This window comes from Vicia villosa, linkage group LG5, assembly GCF_029867415.1.
Source record: "Vicia villosa cultivar HV-30 ecotype Madison, WI linkage group LG5, Vvil1.0, whole genome shotgun sequence".
NCBI classification, from domain to species: Eukaryota; Viridiplantae; Streptophyta; class Magnoliopsida; order Fabales; family Fabaceae; genus Vicia; species Vicia villosa.
Window position 1 is genome coordinate 140997688 of NC_081184.1, and position 21521 is coordinate 141019208.

General features: G+C 31.2%; 1 protein-coding gene and 1 long non-coding RNA gene across 2 annotated transcripts; both read left to right on the top strand.

Moving 5' to 3' along the window:
* The first annotated feature begins 210 nt into the window (after positions 1–210).
* LOC131607581 (uncharacterized) lies at positions 211–2734 on the top strand. Its single transcript, XR_009285344.1, has 4 exons — positions 211–450; positions 1030–1154; positions 1624–1707; positions 2428–2734. It is a non-coding gene; the product is annotated as an uncharacterized LOC131607581 (long non-coding RNA).
* A 12384-nt stretch (positions 2735–15118) lies between these two features.
* LOC131602802 (S-adenosylmethionine carrier 1, chloroplastic/mitochondrial-like) lies at positions 15119–20857 on the top strand. The gene is made up of 13 exons (XM_058874995.1): positions 15119–15239; positions 15365–15437; positions 15561–15662; positions 16626–16708; positions 17366–17442; positions 18285–18375; positions 18662–18715; positions 18804–18899; positions 19009–19098; positions 19428–19479; positions 20053–20114; positions 20263–20343; positions 20531–20857. Exons 2-13 carry the CDS (start codon positions 15389–15391, stop codon positions 20666–20668), a joined length of 975 nt encoding a protein of 324 aa, XP_058730978.1. The 5' UTR covers positions 15119–15239; positions 15365–15388; the 3' UTR covers positions 20669–20857.
* Positions 20858–21521: the final 664 nt, after the last annotated feature.

The window sequence follows — 21521 nt, forward strand, 5'->3', positions numbered from 1 at the left end:
GGAGTTCTTTGGCAAGTGAGATACGTGTCACTCCCTGGTGCTTTGTTACACTTTTTCAATTTTTCTAAACTTTCTATTAATGGAAACTTATTCTTAACTCAATTAATAATTTTATTTTTTATTCAATTAATTATTTTATTAAATGAATAAATGCATTTGTCTTATTGGGAAGCTGAAACATCATTTTTTCTTTCAAGGGTTACACGATAAACACGAATATTTGGGGAAGAGCAAATAAATTGAAAGTGAAATGCTCGAGGTATCGTATCTCAATACAAATTCAAAACGCTTTCACTCCATCTTCATTTTCATCATGTTCAGAAACAACACATACAACGACGGCGCTTCATCTTCTCTCTCGGTCAAGTTCTCCGCCGTCCCAACCTCGCGTCTGTTTCAAACACGAAGGCCGAAGAACTCATACGAGTTCTCTTCTCCGGCGAACTCTCGGTCTCAATCTCTTCTTCTCCTCTTTTCTATTTCTGATTCGTTGTTTGTTAGTTTGATGATGATGGTGATACGGAATTAGTGATTTGTGTTGTGTGATTTTGTCGAAGCTTGATTCGGTGAAAGTGCAATGATGATGATGATGGTTAATATTTATTTTAGGTTTAGATTTGTGTATTTGTTCATCTTCATGGTTGTTTTCATAAATCTAATTAGTTTATTATTATGTTTGAGGGTTTATTTCTGATTTTTATTCTTTTGTTATTTATGGTTAATGGTTGTTTCAGGTTTAGATCTGTGTATTTGTTCATCTCCACGGCTGTTTTCATAAATCTAATTAGTTCATCCCTTTTCTCTGCTATATATTGAATCAAATTAAGGCTACATCATATAGGATTTCATCTTAGTAGCCAGAAAGGTTTGTGAATAGTAAAATTAAATTATGTGTTTTTGAAATTTGATAAAGGGTTTGGGTTTGGTGAACTGTAAGATTTGTGTATCTTTTTTAGCATGTAATGTTTGGATCTGATGAAGTATAATGTTTTTATATTTTAATAATGTGTTTGATGCATGAAATTTCAGGTTCTTACCAATGGTATTGAAGTGAAGCTGCATAGGAATCCTCTTAGTGTTATTGAACCACCAACTGGATGAGGTAGATGATGATCTTTAATTTTAGAATACTCAGTGGCATGGATCAGATATGGGTGAGTTTCAATTTGTGAAGTTACTGTTCTTTTTTCAATATCTCCAAGTTTATCTTTTTATTGTCTTTTTTCTATTACATTTTTTGAAATCATTTGTGTATTTGTAAAGGTTTTATGATTCATATTTGTCTTAATTGTGAACTGATTCTATTACCCGAGTTATGTTTTATACCTCTATCTCATAGTTGTTGCTGATTTTGTTTCTGCTATGTTTGATTTCTCAGCATCTGATCTTGATCAAACAATCACTGATCAAGGCATAGAATGCATAGATCATTAGGATCATCTCACAAGAGCATGAGCAGGTCCTTTATTGTTGTTTCACAATCTAAGGGATCCATTTCTATGCCTTATGGGTGAACGCTATATTAGCCGAACCTTTACCCCTTTTCACTAATTTATTTTGCTATTTTGTTATATGTTTGAAAAATAATTTATTGATGATTAAAATATTACAAATATTATGTAGAGGATTGATTTGAGCAAATTGGAAATGGCTGCATTGTGGATGTTGTAGGTGGGTGTTATTCCAAACCCGTGTAAGGAGCAGCAGGTAAATGTTATTCAGAGGCATTTTATGTCGCATGTGCATTATTTGTTTTTGTTTCATTAGTGATTGTTCAGTTTCTATAACACTTTTATTTTGTTGAACATGTTCTAAATGGATTTGGTTTCCCCACTGTCACAAATCCCATGCATCCACAGAGTAGGAACATCGGTGACCACTTGATCCAGATAAATCAAAATCTATTTGCTTTCTGCATAGTCTGATCTTGATCAAACAATCACTGATCTTGATAAAACTACCTGAATTAATGAGATTATTATCAAACATCTGGATCCAAATAAAAATAAAAATCTACTTGCCTCATGATGTTTGATGTAGGAGAAGGACAAGTATTTTGTTAATTTGTGTTGTCTGAAATTATGTTTTATTCTTTTGTTCATGAAGCAAATGGACGAGTTGCAAAAACTAGAAAGATGGAATTGTTCTCTTGCATGCACAATACTCATGCAGAGTAGGTTTGCTGTTTTATGATTGTTATGTATTTTTAGTTCTCATGGTATTTTTAAATTTTTTTATTGGGGTGGAGTATTGTCTGGATTTAAAATGATTTTTGAACTAAAAAACTAATCTGGTTGTAACTGTTTGTTTAGTGGGGAAAATTCATCCATATAAATCTTGAGCTGTTTATGGTGTTCTTTATTTGTTGAGTTTTTGAATTCATCCAAAAAATTTAAGGTGATATAATATTCTCAATTGTTCCATCAGGTGGATGTATCTTGGAAATCAATTGAATGGTGAGATTAGTTGATGAAGGATTGCAGGAAAGATTTAAGGCAACTTATCTGGATGTGGCTATGTAGCCAACATCACCTCCCCGAACTGCTGCTATCGAGATAGACTCAAGTTTTGCTGCTCAAACAAGCAGAGCTTGCAGCCCCAGCCGCTATCTCTGCTTTAGTGAAGAAGGAAGTGGCCATTGATGTGGACACTAACTAAGTTTCTACCATTTTAAGTTTATGCTTTTGTGGTATACCCAACTTTTGCTGAGCATGGTAATGTAAATTTAATTAATGTTGTAGTAGCTTCTTCTGTCAATATTGCATTCAAATTGTACTTAAAAGCTACAATTATTTATATTTTTTACATGATTATCAGTATTGCATATCATACGTAAGTTGTATAACCTGATAAAATTTTAAATATTCCTATATTCATTTGTCGCACTAAAAGTTAAAATAAATGTCAATGAAAAAAATAATTTGTTCAATTGAATATATTCTATTTGATGATTCAAATTAATAGAGAATCAAAATTTTAATGGCACATGAAGGATACATATCTGTTATCATATTTTTTTGGTCACTCAAAATTTTTTTGGTCTCCTCATAAAGTTATTATTGAAGTGTTTGAAATTTTCCAAATTTCAGTTGGATAAAATGTAACACCTATGAGCCTTTAATGTGACATGGCTAAAGGATCAAATTAGATATGCATACGTTGAACTTTAGTTATTGTTATAAATGCCTTTTACATATAATTTTTTTCTCCACAAGTACTACATTGTTAAAACAAACAGTTTTAAAAAATAACTACTATAAATATAAATACATTAATATTTAATCATTCAAATCTTTTATATAATAATTAAAATGAAAATATATCATTTATACTTTCGCTGCATGTGGATACAAAAATTAAAATTGATAGACGTACATTAGGGGGAGTGAGAGTATAATACTAAAATATTATCAAAAGAATAAATATTTATCATTTTAAGATTAATTCTAACAATTGTGTCTAAATATGTATTTTTAATAGAATATTCAAATTAAAATGAAATGCAAAATAAATATTTATTTTTAAGTTCTCTATGCTTAGAATAGAGTGAAAAATTAATTTTTTATTGAACGTTGAAATGTATATATATATATATATATATATATATATATATATATATATATATATTCAATTTTGTATGAAAAACTTGAATCAGTTATAATTGGTACAACAAATAAAAATGTAAGTGACAAATATTTGACTAAGTAACAATAAAAAATATAATAGTTAAGAAATAGCAAATTAAAAAGTCAAATATAAATTAAAGATAATTATAATATTACAACTAATAGTAGTTTTTAAAAGCTAATTAATTGACAAATGACAAACTTGCTAAATAACTATTTTTCTTTTACTATCATAAAATATAATAAAGTAAGATGAGTATTTTAGTAAGTTTTGTCAAGTTTCACATTTTTAAAACTTTTTCAAGATGAATATTTTGACAAGTTTTAATTGTTAAATTCTACCTCTTAAAAAAATATTTTAAAAATATTTTAGATTTATATATATATTAACCGTTAAAAAATTTTCATTTTAAATTGTAAAGAATAAATAAATTAAAAATATTTTTTTCTTATTAATTTAAATCCTTACCTCGGATATACCCATTAAATTTAAACCCGTGCGTCGCACGGGTATACACACTAGTATATATATATATATATATATATATATATATATATATATATATATATATATATATATATATATATATATATATATATATATATATATATATATATATATATATATATATATATATATATATATATATATATAGTAGATGGCAAATGGTTGATGTCATTGTTTTTCTTTCTTTTCTTTTTGCATGTTCTAAAATTACAGTAGCTTCTGAATTATAGATTAAATAAGATAAAAAGAGTTGTAATATAATTCTTCAATAGTCAATTGGTTCATAATTTTTTACAGTTATAATTTGTAAATTTGTTGACATATTATTTTTTTAACGCAACACGATACAAATGAACTATTTTTATCACTATTATAATATTTTTTAATTTTCAATATATGATAAAAGAAAATACTTATATAACTAAAAGTTGAAAAACATACTATTTGTAAAATGACCTCTTTGAGACCAATATCATTTATAGAACCAATTTCTATAATTATAAATGCATATGAGATACCGAAGAAGAGGTCATTCTTTTTTTAACTATGTTGGTAAAAAAATGTTGAATAGTATATTATTTGAATATAACTTAATATCATTAAGTAGGGACAAAAACATGGGAAGAGTTAGGGAAGAAATCCATATTAATTCAAACCAACCTATATGCTCCCATTTTGAATAAGATTTCGAAAAAAAAGTTACAGATATTGGGATGTACCTCTTAGTGGATGTTTGATATAACTATGTTTGTAAGGGTATATCGACGATATGACAATAAAAACAATAAAGTTACAATTGATTAATTAATGTTTCAAATTTTAGTTTTGGCTGATTAGAACCATATAATTATATATTACAAATTCCCATTATTTAAAAAAAGCAGCGTACAAAATTATTTTTGTAGTTGAATCGAAATGTTTCTTCTCTCAAATATATCGATTTTTTTGTAAAGTGTCTCAAGAAAAAAATGGTCATATTTAATCACTATACATCACTAACATCAAAAAATATAATAATATATATTCTCATGTAATTGGACAAAAAATATAATAATATGTATTCTCATGTAATTGAATGAGCCACTATAGTGGTTAATGTAATTATAACCCCTTCAATAAAATAAGTCCCATTTCATTTGATAAAAAAAATGGATTCATTTATAATCCTCCATTAGTTTAATTAATGGATCATCCAACTAAAATAGATAAAAGATAGACTATTTAGAAAACAACAACTATTGTTAACTAATGAAAATAATATATACTCTCTCCGTCTCAAAATAAGAGTCTTTCTAGCCGAGAAAAGTTATTCTAAAATAAGAGTCTTTTTACATTTTCAATTCAACATTAATTAGTTTTTATCAATTTTACCTCTAATTATTATTGTTTGCACTAATTTAAAGCTATTACATCATACTATACCTTTATGACGACCAATAGTAATTAAGAGCATTTTTGTAAAATTGTTATATTTAATTATTAAATTATTAATTTTCTTAATCTATTAGCAAAAACTTTAAAAGATTTTTATTTCGAGATGGAGAGAGTACAATTTTCTATTCAACAAATAAATATATGTTATATGTTATTTAACTGACTAATATAAACAAAAAAAAATCAAAGATAAAAAAATCTATGCAAAGAAGCATATAAAAATTATATTAATTTATAAAAAAAGACATTATATGATAAATTAAATTAAATTTCAAATAGGCATATTAAAAATTATTTTAATAATTATATATCTAAAAATCATTTTTGATAAAAAAAACAATATTCTATTGCTAAATGGCAAATTTTTAAGTTATGTTTAAAATATCAATTCAAACATGAATAATTAATTATATTTTATTCAATTAAAACTAATATATTTGTCGTGTGGCCAAATACATATTAGAAGCAATGTGTAGTAATCTACACTGCTACAAATTATACATTTCATAAGAAATTCTTACCTCGCCTATTTATTCTACCGAAGTAATATCTATTCATTTGGCGCTTTCTTGTTTAAATCACTTTTTCCCTCAAAAATCCTAATTGAAATTAGGTTCACTATGAAAGCATACTAAGCATCATTTATGTTAAACTAACTCCTAATGTTTGTTAAAATTATCACCACACTGCCACATTTTCATCTCTAATCATCCATTTCTTTCCAATAATCAATTTTGATTTCAAAACTTGTATGTGCATCAAGTAAGAATCACTTTTCAAAATGTACAACTTTATCTACGAATCGACCCTTAGCATCAAGGAGATCTCAAAAATTGGTTTAATCAAAAGCGACTCATTCCAAGACGCTCCTAACTAGGGGAAACAAATCTAAGAGGAGCCCTATAATCAGGGACAAATCCTAATGATCCTAGGGGCACATCACATGAAAATCCTATTAACTAGGGGCATTCATTCCAAGACTCAATCAACTTGGGTCATATTTCAAAGCACCAATCAATCAAGGGCATACATTTCCAAGACCCTAGTAATCAGGGGTACACGTTTCGAAGCTCACATATGGAGGCAATTTATGTCAAGGTCATCTTACGACACGTAGGATCCAAGTTTCCTTTCAAATAACTTCAAAGAACAAAATTTTCAAGATTTGGATACTTGGAGCAAACCATATCTATATCATGTCATCCGGACATTTTTACAAATCTAAAAATTGGGGGCGTACCTTTCAAAATTCAAATATTAAGGCAGAGCGCTACGAGGCTCGTTTAACAGAAACTGGTTCAAAACAATTCATCAGGGGTAAATTATTCTAAGGTCTAATTAATCAAGGGCATGATGTTTCAAAGTTCAAAATTGTCGAAGTCGGTCGTGTATATTGGTAGGCATTTTTGGTTGGTTTCTTTTGTTATGATTTTGTTGAATAGATTAATTTGTAGGTACGTTTGGATTGTTCTGGGTTATGAAAATGTATTGTGAATGCGTTGTTAATGAACGCGTTATTTTGAATACTTGTTGCTGATTTTGTTGTTGCCAAATACATTGTTGTTCTTTTATGCGAAGTTGTAGGATGTTCAGCGACAATGTATACCTCTATTTATTGGTATAACGAAGATATAGGCTTATGCCTTTGTGACGATGATGTTGTTGTATGTGGTTGTTGCATTCATATACATATGCATTTTTGGCGATGGCCTGGATTGACAAATTAGTGACGAAGGCTTATGCCTTGATGCCTCAGTTTAACTGGCAATTGGCGATGGGGGCTGAAGCCCTGGGTACCACATGCATTTGCATAGTTGTGTCGCATTTTGGGTCGTTGTGAAGTTAATGTTGTTATGAGTTGCTGTTGATATAAGTTGTGTTGGTTTGATGTGCGAAATAATTATTATAATTATTGTGATAATTGTATGATCTGATCTAATATATTAATTATCATACTTTTGTTTATATTTTTCGATATCTCACCCCTTCTAAATGATGTTTCCCTTACCGTGGGAAACAAACAGGTACTCAAGATAGCGGTGGAAGTTTTGAAGTGATTTTATGAAGTCTTTAGTTGTTGTTAGTCGAGTTGGTGTCTTGCTCTGATACGTAGCACTCGGGGAGATAAAACGATTGTTTTAATTATTATTTCTTTTGCTGAATTTTTATATGGTTTTGGTTTAAATTGTAACTTAAAGTTACCGTGCAATGATGCTACGACTTGAATTGAAATTTATGAAGTTTGTTGATTCCGCTGCGAGTTAATTATTGAATTTAAACAAAGTGATTTTTAGTAATGATTTGATTATCGTTTTAAATTTCTGTGCTATGTATCTATGTGAAGGCAAATAAGCCGTAACTGTTTTTGAAATGACGAATATGTGATACCTCAAATGAACTTGTTTGGAATTTATACTCTGATTTTCCGTATAATTTATCGGGTAGATTTGGGGTGTTACATAATACGGTGGGAGAACTGACTTTTTGAAATGTTGCGGATATCAAGAGTCGCCACCGACTTTTATTTTATCCAATTTATAGAAAGGCTAAAAGAACAGGAAAAGACCTTTTAAAAAGATTTTGAGTTCGGGGGGTAGGTTATACAAAGGGAATGTGTAAGCACCCTTTGTATCCATGGGCTATTAATTGCTTATCTCACCTTTTGAATGTTTCAATTGTTTAAAAGTAAGTGTAGTGTGTGAATAGTAAAAACTTTGTTAAGGACTTTAGTTTTTAAATAAGTGTAACCTTGTTTGAAAGTATTTGAAAATTAGTGGGAGAAAGATTCACCCGTTATAGTGCTAGCAAGCTCATCTGCATAAAAAGATTCACTTGCTATAGTGCTAGCAAGATCATCTGCGTAGAAAGATTCACCTGCTATCGTGCGAGCAAGCTTATCTGCACAAAAAGATTTACCTGCTATGGTGCTAGCAAGCTTATCTGTATAAAAATATTTACTTGCTATAGTGCTAGCAAGCTTATCTGCGTCACTCGGTTTTTCGCGAACTGACTCTTTGCTCTTTTTTGTTTTTGATATTTTTTTTGCAAGAGTCGCCACCGACTTTTATTTTATCCAATTATATTAGGAAAGGCATAAAAGAACAGAAAAAGACCTTTTGACAGATTTCGGGTTCGGGGGGTTGGTTATACAAAGGGAAGGTTTTAAGCACCCTTTGTATCCATGGTTATCCATGGGCTCTTAATTGCTTAGCTCACTTTTGTTTAAATGCTTTATTGATTTGAAAATAGAAGAAGTGAAGATGGACAATAGGTCACATAGGTCTCTGAAGAGTTTCACCGGGAATAATGCCCTTCAAATACCAGATGAAAGTTTTTGGAAATAGATGAGAAGTTTTGAAAACACGTTGTTTGTAAATGAAAGGTGTTTGAGCAAGCAATTAGGAGTTACGTACTCTCAATTTATAAGATCTTTCCTATGCATTTAATACTTTTCTTAAATGATGGTATGATTAAAAAAAATAATAAGAGGGAAAACCATAGAGGTGCAAGTGTGCAAAGTGTTTTTTTTTTTTTTTTTAAGTTTTATCTTGATTATTAATGTTTTAGCTCAAAGGTAAAAGTATGGTCCAAGTGGACAAAAGGAAGATGACGGAAACATAAACAATGCGTCCAAATGGACAAAGAAAAAATAGCGGAAGCATAAATAATATGTCCAAATGGACAAAGAGAAAATAGCGGAAACATAAATAATATGTCCAAATGGACAAAGAAAAATAGCAGAAACATAAATAATATGTCCAAATGGACAAAGAAAAAATAGCGGAAACATAAATAATATGTCCAAATGGACAAAGAGAAAATGACATAAACATAAATAATACGTCCAAATGGACAAAGAGAAAATAACAGAAACATAAATAATACGTCCAAATGGACAAAAAGAAAATAACAGAAACATAAATAATACGTCCAAATGGACAAAGAGAAAATAACAGAAACATAAATAATACGTCCAAATGGACAAAGAGAAAATAACATAAACATAAATAATACGAATGATAAAATAAAGCATAAAACAAGAAATATAAAGAACAATATAATAAAATGCGGAAATTAAAGTCAATTGTTAGTATGTTAGCACGCGAATCATCTTGAAGCTAGTCAAGTATATCCACGATGTTAGTGAAGATCGATGGTGAGTGAATGATGATCTCGGATTTAAAGTTAATGAAAATTTATCAGAAGCTTGATAGAATCATAGCGACTACACGATAAATTTCTAAAAGTCTTAAATCAACTGCATATAATCTCTGCCATATTTGATCTTTTATTCCAATTCGGGACAAAGAAAAAGATAAGAAATAATATCAAATAATATAAAAAATAAACCTGAAATTGTGAAAAATTTACACAATAATAAGAGAGATATTTTGAAAGTATAATTAGGTTAAGAGAAAATAAAATGACAAAATCTTAAATCTAAAACAAATTAAACCTAATTCTTTTTTTTTTTAATGTTTTTAAGTTAATTAAAAGCTAATTAAACAAATAATTATACAAATAATTAAACTTAACAAGAAAAATAAATCTAGTTATGTATAAAATTAGTATATAATATATAAACCTAATTTAACAAAATAAAATATTTTTTTTCGAATTTTTTGATAGGTTAGAAATAATTAAAAAAAGTAAATATATACATAATTACTAATTAATTAAGCAAAATAAATTAACTATGAATAGAAATAAAATATTTTTATGTCAAATATTAGATTATAAAAATATAAACCTAAATCTAAAAGGAAAATATTTTTGGAGTTTTTTGATTGGTTGAAAATAATTAAAAAGCAATATTTACATAATTACTAATTAATTAAGAAAAATAAATTAATTATGAAAAGAAATAAAATATTTTTATGTTAAAAATTAAATAAACATTTTATCAACTTAAAACTAAAATTAAAACTTTTTTTTTTGAGAAATTGAAAATATGCATAAATATGGAGTTTTTAATTCATGAACTCCTAACACTACTACATATTAAAAACTACATTGTACTTACTCTATGATGTCCCAAGAGTGGAATAGAGTGATTGAAATTGATTGAAGGTGGCTATTTGAATGAGCCTTGATTTTTTACAAGTTTCTTGAAACTTTTGAAAAATATAAAATGCTTAAACTATGGCTTTGGTGTTTGTTGTTGTTCTTTCCCTTTTGCTCCTCCTTTTTTTTTCCTCTCTTGAATGAAGAAAATGAAGCTCTATTTATAGGCAAAGAGTTTGATCTTGGAGGCCAAGCAAGTGGAAAAGACCATGATTGATTTTGTGGAAAAAGAATGGAATATTCTTTTATGCTTAGGTTAAAAGCTTAACCATGGTTTAAGCACTGAAGTGTTATTCTCTCCAATCTTGCAACTTGATCTTTAAGCATCTTGAATGGTCATTGCTTGCATCACATGAAGCTTCCTTGCATTATCCTTGAATTATCTTTGAATTATCTCACTTTAATTGAATTTTAAATAAATAAAATTCAATAAAAAATGAAATAAAAATGTCATGAATCATGGATATATTTTGAATTCCCTTAGCCATATTATAATCAAGATTGAATCACAAAAGAATTGGCCTTTTTTGAAAAAAAAAATCAAGTTTTGGTCATTACTTATTTCATGCATTCTTCCAAAAAAGGTCAACTTCATTAAGGCATATCTCCCTCAATTTTGATCCTATGAAGGTGTTCTTGTACTTTTTGGAAAGCCCAAGATGTCCTCTACAAGCCACTTTGGAAGCTTTTTTGCATTTGGAGAAGTTATCTTGATGATATGGGCTTTGACAAAAAACTGCTTTTTGTTGACTTTGAAAATGACCTGTAATGTTTTGGCTTATATATCTTATACGGAAGCATTTCTTGACCTTGGGCCCAACATCAAAGTTGTAGAGAATTTAATTTTCTTGAGAATGAGCTTTGGTTGGAATTTTTATGATAAATTATGGGAGAGTTATGGTTGGTCAAAGTTCAGTTGACTTTTAGGTAAAAAACTCTAATTTTGCAATTTTGAGTTTTGTTGATTTCTGAACTTTTCTTGATGAATTATGATAAATCCTTGATCAATTGATGAATATTACTTCCAATGATTGATGTTGACCAAAAATCTTGATTTTTGACTGCAGTTGACTTTTTTTCGATGAACCGCGGTTTTGCGATCTTTCAATGAATCAAGGTCTTCTCCTCCATTAAATGACATGGATTGAATATAATGTTGATTTGAAGGCCTTTGAATCATGAGATAATGATGAACCTCTTGTGGGCCTCAAAACCCTAATTTCTTCAACTTTCTTTTGATCATTCTCTTATTTTTGACACACAAGCAACAGACTTTTTTTTTTATATTTTTTTGTTAGTAAATAAAAATATGCATGATGATAAATGATAATGATAATGATCACGATACTTTGAAAAATGATGGGATCTCAGAGGTCAAAAATTGGGGTGCAACAATCTGTATAGAAAGATTTACATGCTATAGTGCTAGCAAGATCATCTGCGTAGAAAGATTTACCAGATATAGTGCTAGCATGCTTATCTACATAAAAAGATTTACCTGCTATAGTGCTAGCAAGATCATCTTCATAAATTTCTTGACACATACGTAGAAGTCAGAAGTATAAGGACCAGTAACTTGGTGTTGTACATTGTGTATGCACAGAGTGTAGCGTGTATTACATAGTGTGCATGAAGCGTATCGTGTAGAGCGTGGTGTGTAAAATGTAGTGTGTAAAGCGTAACGTGTAAAACGTAGTGTGTAAAATGTAGTGTGTAAAGCGTAGCGTGTAAAACATAGTATGTATAATGCTTGTATAAATATTGTGCACGTACATATAACGGCTGTACATGCATGTGACCCTGACGTTTGTACAATGTAGATGTATGAACCGTCTGTATATGTAATGTAAATGTTACACGTGTAAGAGTCCTTTGTTTACGGTATCCGGTTTGTATGAAAATGATGCTCGTGCGCATGTTTATGAGCGAAGATCTAATGATGTGATATGCCTTTTTTTAGACTAGGTTTGAATGTGTAATGATTATGCTTATGTATATATTGATTGATAAATGCCTATATGTGCGTGCTAATTGGTATGTATATGCTAATGCTAATGCGTATGTGTGTATGCCGATGCACATGTATATATAGTGATCCCCACGTTTTATCTCCTTATAACCCATTGAATTTGTTTAAACCATGCGACGACTATGCTCGTGCCGACTAGTAATGCTTATGCGTAGAATATTTTTGAGCGGAACTTCAGGTTTCAGTTTCCTTCTAGACCATTAGGTCCTAAACCAATCCCCTGGTACCCTTTGTTTTTTTGAATTGTCTAGGCGTTTCAATGTATGAGATGTAACGTATTAACCAATGTATGCAGTGCATGACTTATGTATATTTGCATGATGCTCCAATGATAGGTTGTTGATAACCAAAGCGTATATAGCTCGCTAATGTTGTAAGGTCGTCTGATAGGGTGGGGTGTGATGCTAGCGCGCCTTCCCAATACTTGCTTTTGAACTTGAGGATCGTAGTTAGGAGAAAGATTTGTTGGAGGTTGTAAAGTGTGAGGATGCCTTTTTGCTGTGTGTCTTGCCCTGGTTTGGCTTTTTGAATTACTCCACGCCTTTGACTTTTCGAAATTCTCCACGTCTTTAATCTTTTGCAATTTTTCGCACCTTTAACCTCTTGAAATTCTCCACACCTTTAACCTTTTGAAATTCTCCACCTTTTTGAGGTTCTCCACCCCTTTAACCTTTTGAATTGTTCACCTTATGGATTTGATATCCACTTCCCCAATATTTAGTTTTGTGGGAAAAGATGCCTCTGATCTCCGAGCCATGAAGGAAGTACCCCGAGAAATAACCTTGTCATAGAAATGTGATACATATGCTTCAACGTTTAGATTGAAGGGTATGCCCTCGATCTCTAAGATATGGAGGGCTATCCATAATGTTCTATCCATTTGGTTTAAATTTCTCCCATGTTTGACATGCCCCTGATTGTTATTGCTTCGAGATGTAACCCAAGTCGATTGGACCTTAGGATGAATGCCCCTAGTTAATAGGATATTTGATTGTATGCCCCTGTAATCCTTGAGATTTTGCCCCTGTTTAGGAGAACCCTCTGGACGTGGTTCCCCCATTCAAGAGTCTTTATTAGAAATGACCGCCTTTGATTAAACCAATTTCGAGATTTCCTTGATGCTAAGTGTATATTCATAGATGACGCCATGCCCTTTGAGAAGTAACTCCAATGCGATGCACATGCAAGTTTTGAAATCGAAGTTTGTTATGAATTGGAAATGGATGATTAGAAATGGATGTTTGAGGAAGCGTAGTGGTTAGGAACAGTTTTAACAACCCTAAGAGTCAGTATAACAAAATCCTGCTTAATATGCTTTCGTAGTTAACATTGCCTCAATTAGGACTTTTGAATGTTGTAACTTGGTCTGGTTCATGATTTAAGAAACAACGGATATAAGGCTCAAAATTTATTTAACCCACCCCTTTCTCCTTGATGTTCTCCAATCCTAAAGTTCGTTTAATCCAATGAATGTGCATTTGCAAGAGAATTGTTTCAGTTCCGATGATGAGCGAAAGCATTAGTGAAGATCCAAGCACCGATGAAAAATGTTGTAGAGATCCAAGCATTGATGGGAAGCTTCGATGATTTAACAGTCACAAGATTATCCTTTGAATTTTGCTTTTGTTTTTCTATCCCTTATTTTTGCATGAGCCAATTCATTTGAATTTGATCCATCGGGATGCCCTAATTTTTGCCTAAGTCATTTTTTGTTTTTTTCTATGGAATTTTCCATTTTGACTTAGCGGGCGCTTTCCTCCTCTTTTTTTGAATGCTCCTTTTGAAATATTGATCCCTGAATTTTGAATATTGTGACTGCCATGTTAACTTCGATTTGTAAGCTTCGACTTTGATACGTCCTCGATGATGTATTGAAGAAGATAAAGAGGTGGATAAAGAAATTCTCTAAGTGAATTGTTGCGGATTCGAACACGCGTCTTAAATGCCCTACATAACTACCAACTGAGCTGACTTAATGATATATATATTTTTTGTCTTAGACATTTTCTAGCTAAAACTATTATTTTATTAATTTAATATAAATTTTAGGAACACTTAACCCAATAGTTTTCCACTTATGTTAGAATCCAAAGTTCATTTTGAACAAAGTAACTCTTTGGATAACATATAGGTTATGTTTGGGAGTTTGGAGGGGAGGGGAAGGGAAAGCTTCCAAAAACAAAATTTTAAAAAAATGTAGGAAAATATTTGACATTTTGTGAAAAAATGAATTTGTTTAGAATGATAAAAGAGTTATTATCATTACAAAATTTTTAATTTTCAAAATAGTATAACAACCTAAAAGATATTTGGAAAATTTATGTAAGCCCTTCAAAACCCTCCAAAACCCTCCTTCAATACAATTTTTGAGTTCCTCCATTTTATGGGCTTTTTGGTGTTATGAATAAACTCAAACCCTCCAAAACCCTCCTACCCAAAATCTTTTTATCCTTTTCACCAAATTCCTCCTATTTATTCCTCTTTATATACAATCCCATCACACCTGGTTGCATGAACTAACTGGCAGTTTAGTAGAAGATAGCTCGTCTCTGCGGATAACTCTCTTGACTTCATATCGGTAAACTCGCTCTCTTTTCAGAAGACATTCAAAACGACTTCTGCTGTTGTCGTTTTCTCTCTCTGTTCACAAAATTATTCATATTCTGTTTATTACCTAATGCTGTTCGTCTTCAATTTTCTCAGCGGTGATTTCATCAGCCGCCATTGATGGCTCCTCTTACACTCTCCGTTAAGCCGCAAGACTCTTCCATTTCAGGTAGGTTTCACACTTTAGCGATTTTGGCTTAGTTGATTTTTACTTCGTGATTGTTTTGTTACATTGATTTATGATAATACCAATGCAATTGAATTGAGTACTGTTGAATTGAGCAAATTGCAGATGCGTCTACTAAGAGAAAGCAGAACTTGAATGTGAGAAATTGTTTTGCATCTGTTACCGTGGGACAGGAAAATCCATTTGACTTCTTACGCACTTTGATTGGTAAGTATTGTATCATCTTCGTTGTTGTTCAGTTGTCGCAAATAGTAGATATTATAGTGATAGTCTTGTGTTATAGTTGTCCTTGTTGGAATGTGTGATTCATAGTTTGTAAGTAATTTAGATTAAACAGGTTAAAATGTTGATTTCCTGCATATAGAGATTTGTACTCATAGTACATGCTGAGAAATGCATAAAGTCTAGCTGAATATATACCAGAAGTATAGAAAAAAAAATGCTAAACACGTAGAAACAACTACATCAAAACCTTTACCCAGTAGGTGGAGTCAGCTGCATAGACCAGACGACTCAATAGTTCTCTATCATGTGTTTAGTTTAAAGATAGACTATTGATCTATGTATCTCCCTTATGATCTGACCTATAAATATTATCATTTTCTCTATAATGGGAGCTATCCCACTCTCCTCTCTGATAGTTATATTTTTAATCCTACTTTGTCTTTGTTGGAATTTCCGCCTTAATTGCGGTCCGTTCCTAGTTGCCTTAATTGCGGCATTTGGCTTTCCTTAATTGCAACCCCCAACAACTTCATTGTGTTGGGTTTGAAGGGGTGGATTTAGTCCCACATTACTTAGAGATATGACATGTGTTGTGTTTATAAGTGGGGGCAATCCTCACCTTACAAGCCGGTTTTGTAGGGATGAGTTAGGCCCAACCCAAATTCTGAGAGTCTTGTACCCTTGTGTAACTACTCATCCATCGCAACATTCTTATTGCTCCAAAATTGAACTTTCGTTCTTTTTGCGTCTCTTGCAATCCATTTATACTGTTCTACTACTATTTAGGCTAAATGTGTTTCAAAGGCTTGTATATATATTTAGGCTAAATGTGTTTCAAAGGCTTGTATATATATTTTTAACTTTCCTGCAGTTTCTTCCCTCGACTCTTCAAACAAAATTTTATTGTATTGCAATCATTCTGATGAACCTGGTGGAATTTTGCAGAGGGTGTTATTGCAGGTGGTACAGCCGGTGTTGTTGTTGAAACAGCTTTATACCCCATTGACACTATAAAAACACGTCTGCAGGTAGGCTCTTACAACAGAATAAATTATAATGACTATTGAGGGTTGTATTTTGTTGTATGCTATACTGATTAATATTTAATGCTGTAGTAACTAACAAGGATATCAAGCTTTGAGAGGACAAAGGAAAATTATATAATTTAATAACTAACAAGGATATCAAGCTTTGAGAGGACAAAGGAAAACTATATAATTTTTGTCGTTGGATAGGATGCAGTTTGTCTTGTAGCAATTAGCAATATCTAATCGTCAAGATTTATTATGCATAGAATTCTTAGTTCATTTGCGTAGTACAGTGAGTGGACTTTCCTTAAGTTTTTGGTATGTAAGAATGATGTTCTGAGTATTGTGTGTTGGATGTACATACAGTCATATTTATAATCATGTTTTAGGGTACAAAATTGATCACTCATAAATAGTCAGAATCAGTTAAATCTTAACTGCTATTTACAAATTAAACATGCGATAAATATGTTTTCTAACACGATAAACTAAATTTGGGTTAAAAAATTTGTATATGTGCTCCTCATGGCATTTTCTTGGGGATTCATTTAGTTTGGGACCACTCAATTATAATTCCATGCCTTTTTCTTAACAGCAATTCAGAGGGCTTCCATATTACATAAAGTATGCTGATTATGTTTGTTTTTGTTTTTATAGGCTGCCCGTGGAGGAGAAAAACTAGTATTAAAAGGCCTTTATTCTGGATTGGCAGGGAACCTTGCTGGTGTCTTACCGTGAGAACCTCGTGGATAGCATGATGTTTCAAACGTTCTAGGTTTTGTATGTTAATTAGAAATTTCGAAAACACACTAACTTGGAAAAAAAATCAGAAATTAGTTAGCAAACATAAGGCCTACAATATACAATTATCTACATCTATGATGATTTATTGAATCTGTTCTAAATGGCTCAACTGAAAACACCAACATTTTGTGTGGAGGTTTTCTCTGTAAACAAAGAAAGCTAAGTGTGAAGATTTATAAACTCTAACTACAAATACACATTGTCGATGATTTTCTCTTTCATTTTTCTCGATTCAATGACAAAGATACTTGAGGAAACCATAGTATGAGAGATGTTCATATTCCTCTGAATAAAGATGGCTTAGGGATTGTATTTCTTCTGGCTGGCATTTAATTAGCACACACATTTGATAGTTCCTTCAGTAGGATATGAAATATAATTTATTTAATTCTTGGTTGTGATTCATACTCCTAAGCCATCATGTAACATGATTTTAATATTGTGCTCCTCAATGTAGATTATTTGTTCACTTTTGGATTCTTGATTGCTCATTCGGAAAGCTCTTAGTTAGTGTGGTCTTAGGTTCTTTCCATAGGGTGTGGGAGCATGCATAAAAAATTTAGTTTGGAAAGCTAGTATCTTTTACAGAAACTGTTTATTAATATTTACTCTTCATTAAAGGTGTTATACATATTTAAATTGAAAGAGAGATATATTTCACAATTTATTTAAGGGGCTTTAGGAATTTTTGTTCTATGCGTATCAATATGTTGATTCATGAATCATATCTAGGTTCTTTCTTTAACACCTTGTGTTGCCTTTAAATGTGCAGGGCATCTGCTTTATTTGTTGGAGTTTATGAACCTGTAAAGCAGAAATTGCTAAGGATGTTTCCTGAAAATCTGAGTGCTTTTGCTCATTTAGTAAGATACTGCTTATATAAACATTAGTATGAAGATACAACATGCTATATTCATTTTAGAAAAGAGCACATACTCGGCACTTCAAATCAATTGTCTCTCATTGCTTTGAAGTCTTAAGTTTGGTCCATTATGGTCATCTGAAACCTCTTGGGTCTATTTGGCTTGCACTGGAGTTGATGTTATGTCTATGTCATCATTCTTTTATTGCTGGCACAAAATTTATTGATGCAATTTTTTTAAAAATTTCTGGGATACAATTTTTCATTCAATTTTTAAATTTCATTAGACTGCAGGTGCTATAGGGGGCATTGCTGCATCTTTTGTTCGCGTTCCAACAGAGGTTGCTAAATTCTCATATTTGTAAAAGTGATATTTTCATGGTTGCATATGGTTTCACTAGGAAACTTCACATCTCTAGTGCTCCACAGGTTGTCAAGCAACGAATGCAAACTGGGCAGTTTACGTCAGCATCTAATGCTGTCCGCTTTATTGCATCTAAGGAGGGCTTTAGAGGATTTTATGCTGTATGAAGCTCACTACTTCTTTCTTGTAATATTTTATGATAAATTTTATTATCTACGCCCGCGATAATTTGTTAAAAGGTTTCATTGATATTGATATTTGAAATCACAGGGGTATGGATCTTTTTTACTGCGGGATTTGCCCTTTGATGCTATTCAGTTTTGCCTCTATGAGCAGATTCGATTAGGTTATATGCTTGCGGTAATTTTCTCGAGTTCTATACTTATGTATTTTAAAGACTTATTGTTTGGTTGTCTCTGATAAATTACCAAGCCACTGTGTTGAAATGTTTTGCTATTAATGGTTCTGTCAAACAAAAGTCATTTTCGCCTTTCATGCTCACTATTAAAACTTTTATGTTTACTAGACATAATTCAGTAGCATGAATTTGAAGCTGTATTTTGAATTTAAACAATTAATATATACTTATGAGTTATACTGTCTTGTGGTTTATCGAAGATATCAATGTTGCTATTTTCTCTTCTATTTCATTCGTGATTGATGATGTGATTTATATTTCTTTTTGCTAGGCACGAAGAAATCTGAATGATCCAGAAAATGCCGTTATTGGTGCTTTTGCAGGTAAATAAATGAAAATATATCTAAGTTTCAGCACTAGCATCATGAGCTTAGGCTTTAATTGTACTTCAAGCTAATTAAGATTTAAAGATATGTGATTGTTTAACTCTATCGGATTTACTGTGTAGAATCAAAACCATGAATCTTGTTAATTTTTTCAAGCTATTTTTCTTTGCAAGGTACACAGTCAAACTAGATTTCTGTAACTGAGAGGAAAGTCAATCTAACCTAATTCTAGATCTCAATAGAACCCTTGGCTTTATTTAACAGTGACCAGTAGGTAACATCAAGATAGAAAACATTTAGTTATATTTGGAAATAAGATACTTGTTGTATATGATATACATGTATGACAGGTTGACAAAATTTGTACCACCATACTTCAAATACGGGAGCTTGTAACCTAAATGAAGATATACTTGCTAAAAAAACTGCATTGATTATATTTTCCACTTCTATTTGTAATTTTTCGAGGATTGTAAGTAAATGAGAATTTCTTTATTTTGGTTGATTTGTTAAGCATTATGGCGTGTCCTACTAACTTTGTGATGCGGTATACTTTTTTGTTTTTTGTAGGCGCACTAACCGGAGCAATAACTACGCCCCTTGATGTCATCAAGACAAGGTTAATGATTCAGGTAAGATGAAATCCTGTTTCCTTTTCATTTGTATGTATTGGTTTTACATTATACCTTTTCTGTTCAATTAATCTGCAAGTAAATCAATCACACACGTCAATAGTAAATTATCCAGCCATTGACGAAGTTCCTATTTCCTCCTCTTAAGGGACCTGCAAACCAATATAAGGGAATTGTGGATTGCGTTCAAACCATTATTAAGGAAGAGGGACCTGGTGCTTTTTTGAAGGTAGTTTCTTTCTGTGTTTTCTTTCTCACATTGTAGCTTATGACAAGTAAAATAACATGGTACAAATTCCTCCCAAAGCATGCACTTTATCTTCTACCGCCGCATGTAGATTAAAAAAGATACAGCTTTCTGGCAAGAAATATACTTGGAGCTTATAATATAAATCATACTCCTATATTTATTGCAGGGTATTGGGCCAAGAGTACTTTGGATAGGCATAGGTGGTTCAATATTCTTTGGCGTCCTTGAGAGTTCAAAACGTTTCCTTGCTGAGAGGCGTCCTACAAAAGCTCCGCGCATAAACTCAGAAAAAAGTGAAGATTAAGAATATGATTTTTTATTCTATGAATTTTGTATAATGTATCATCCCTCTGGTTAACTTTCATCTAGTTTTGTAGCATTTGAGGCTTAAAATTAATACTGAGGTATTTAGGAAATAGAATATTATGGCAGAAGTTGATCCATGTAGCTGATTCTATTTAATGGAATAAGGCTTGGATGTTATTGTTGATAATTACAACAAAGTTTAAGAGACTTTGATATCTAGCTTTATTGCTCGATTTGACAATAAATGACCACTCTTTTGACCATAAAGTCATATGATTTGGACAAGGAAATCTGGATGTACTGGATGTGGAACGATGGTTATTGAGGTATAAATCCCAAAAGGCATTGTATGACAAGATCTAAATCCTAAAAGTATGTTTGGATGTAGAATTTTCGAGGAAAGTGAATTTTTTTCTTTTTAAAATAAAATAAGTAAACTAAAAAAAATTAAAAATTAAGCCTGATTGAAATGCTATATGACCATGCTATTCTTTAGTATATATTTTAAAAATCTCAAACATATACCAAAACTCTACATCCAAACATACCCTAAGGAGTTGGATGCAGTGCAAATCTCGTAAAGTAGTGTCTTGAAGTAACAAATAATGCATTTTTAATAGCAACCCGGTGAATTCCAAGGGATTGGACATTGATTAGGATAGATGAATAATTGATATTATAATGAGATCGATAACGAGGTCATGTAAATAATCAACAATTTTTTACAATGCAATAAACCATCAAAGATTTTAACGTTTTCTGTTTGTCAAACTAATCTATCAGCATCTTCGATGTACTAGCTTTGAATAACAACCAAGTTTAGTAAAAAAAATTGATGAGGCATGAACCAA

Bases quoted from the DNA above. Each gene is read 5' to 3' on its own strand.
- LOC131602802 (XM_058874995.1), top strand. From the start codon at position 15,389: ATGGCTCCTCTTACACTCTCCGTTAAGCCGCAAGACTCTTCCATTTCA. The intron at 15,663-16,625 runs GTAAGTATTGTA...GGAATTTTGCAG, and splicing joins CTTCTTACGCACTTTGATTG to AGGGTGTTATTGCAGGTGGT. The intron at 18,376-18,661 runs GTAAGATACTGC...AAATTTCATTAG, and splicing joins TGAGTGCTTTTGCTCATTTA to ACTGCAGGTGCTATAGGGGG.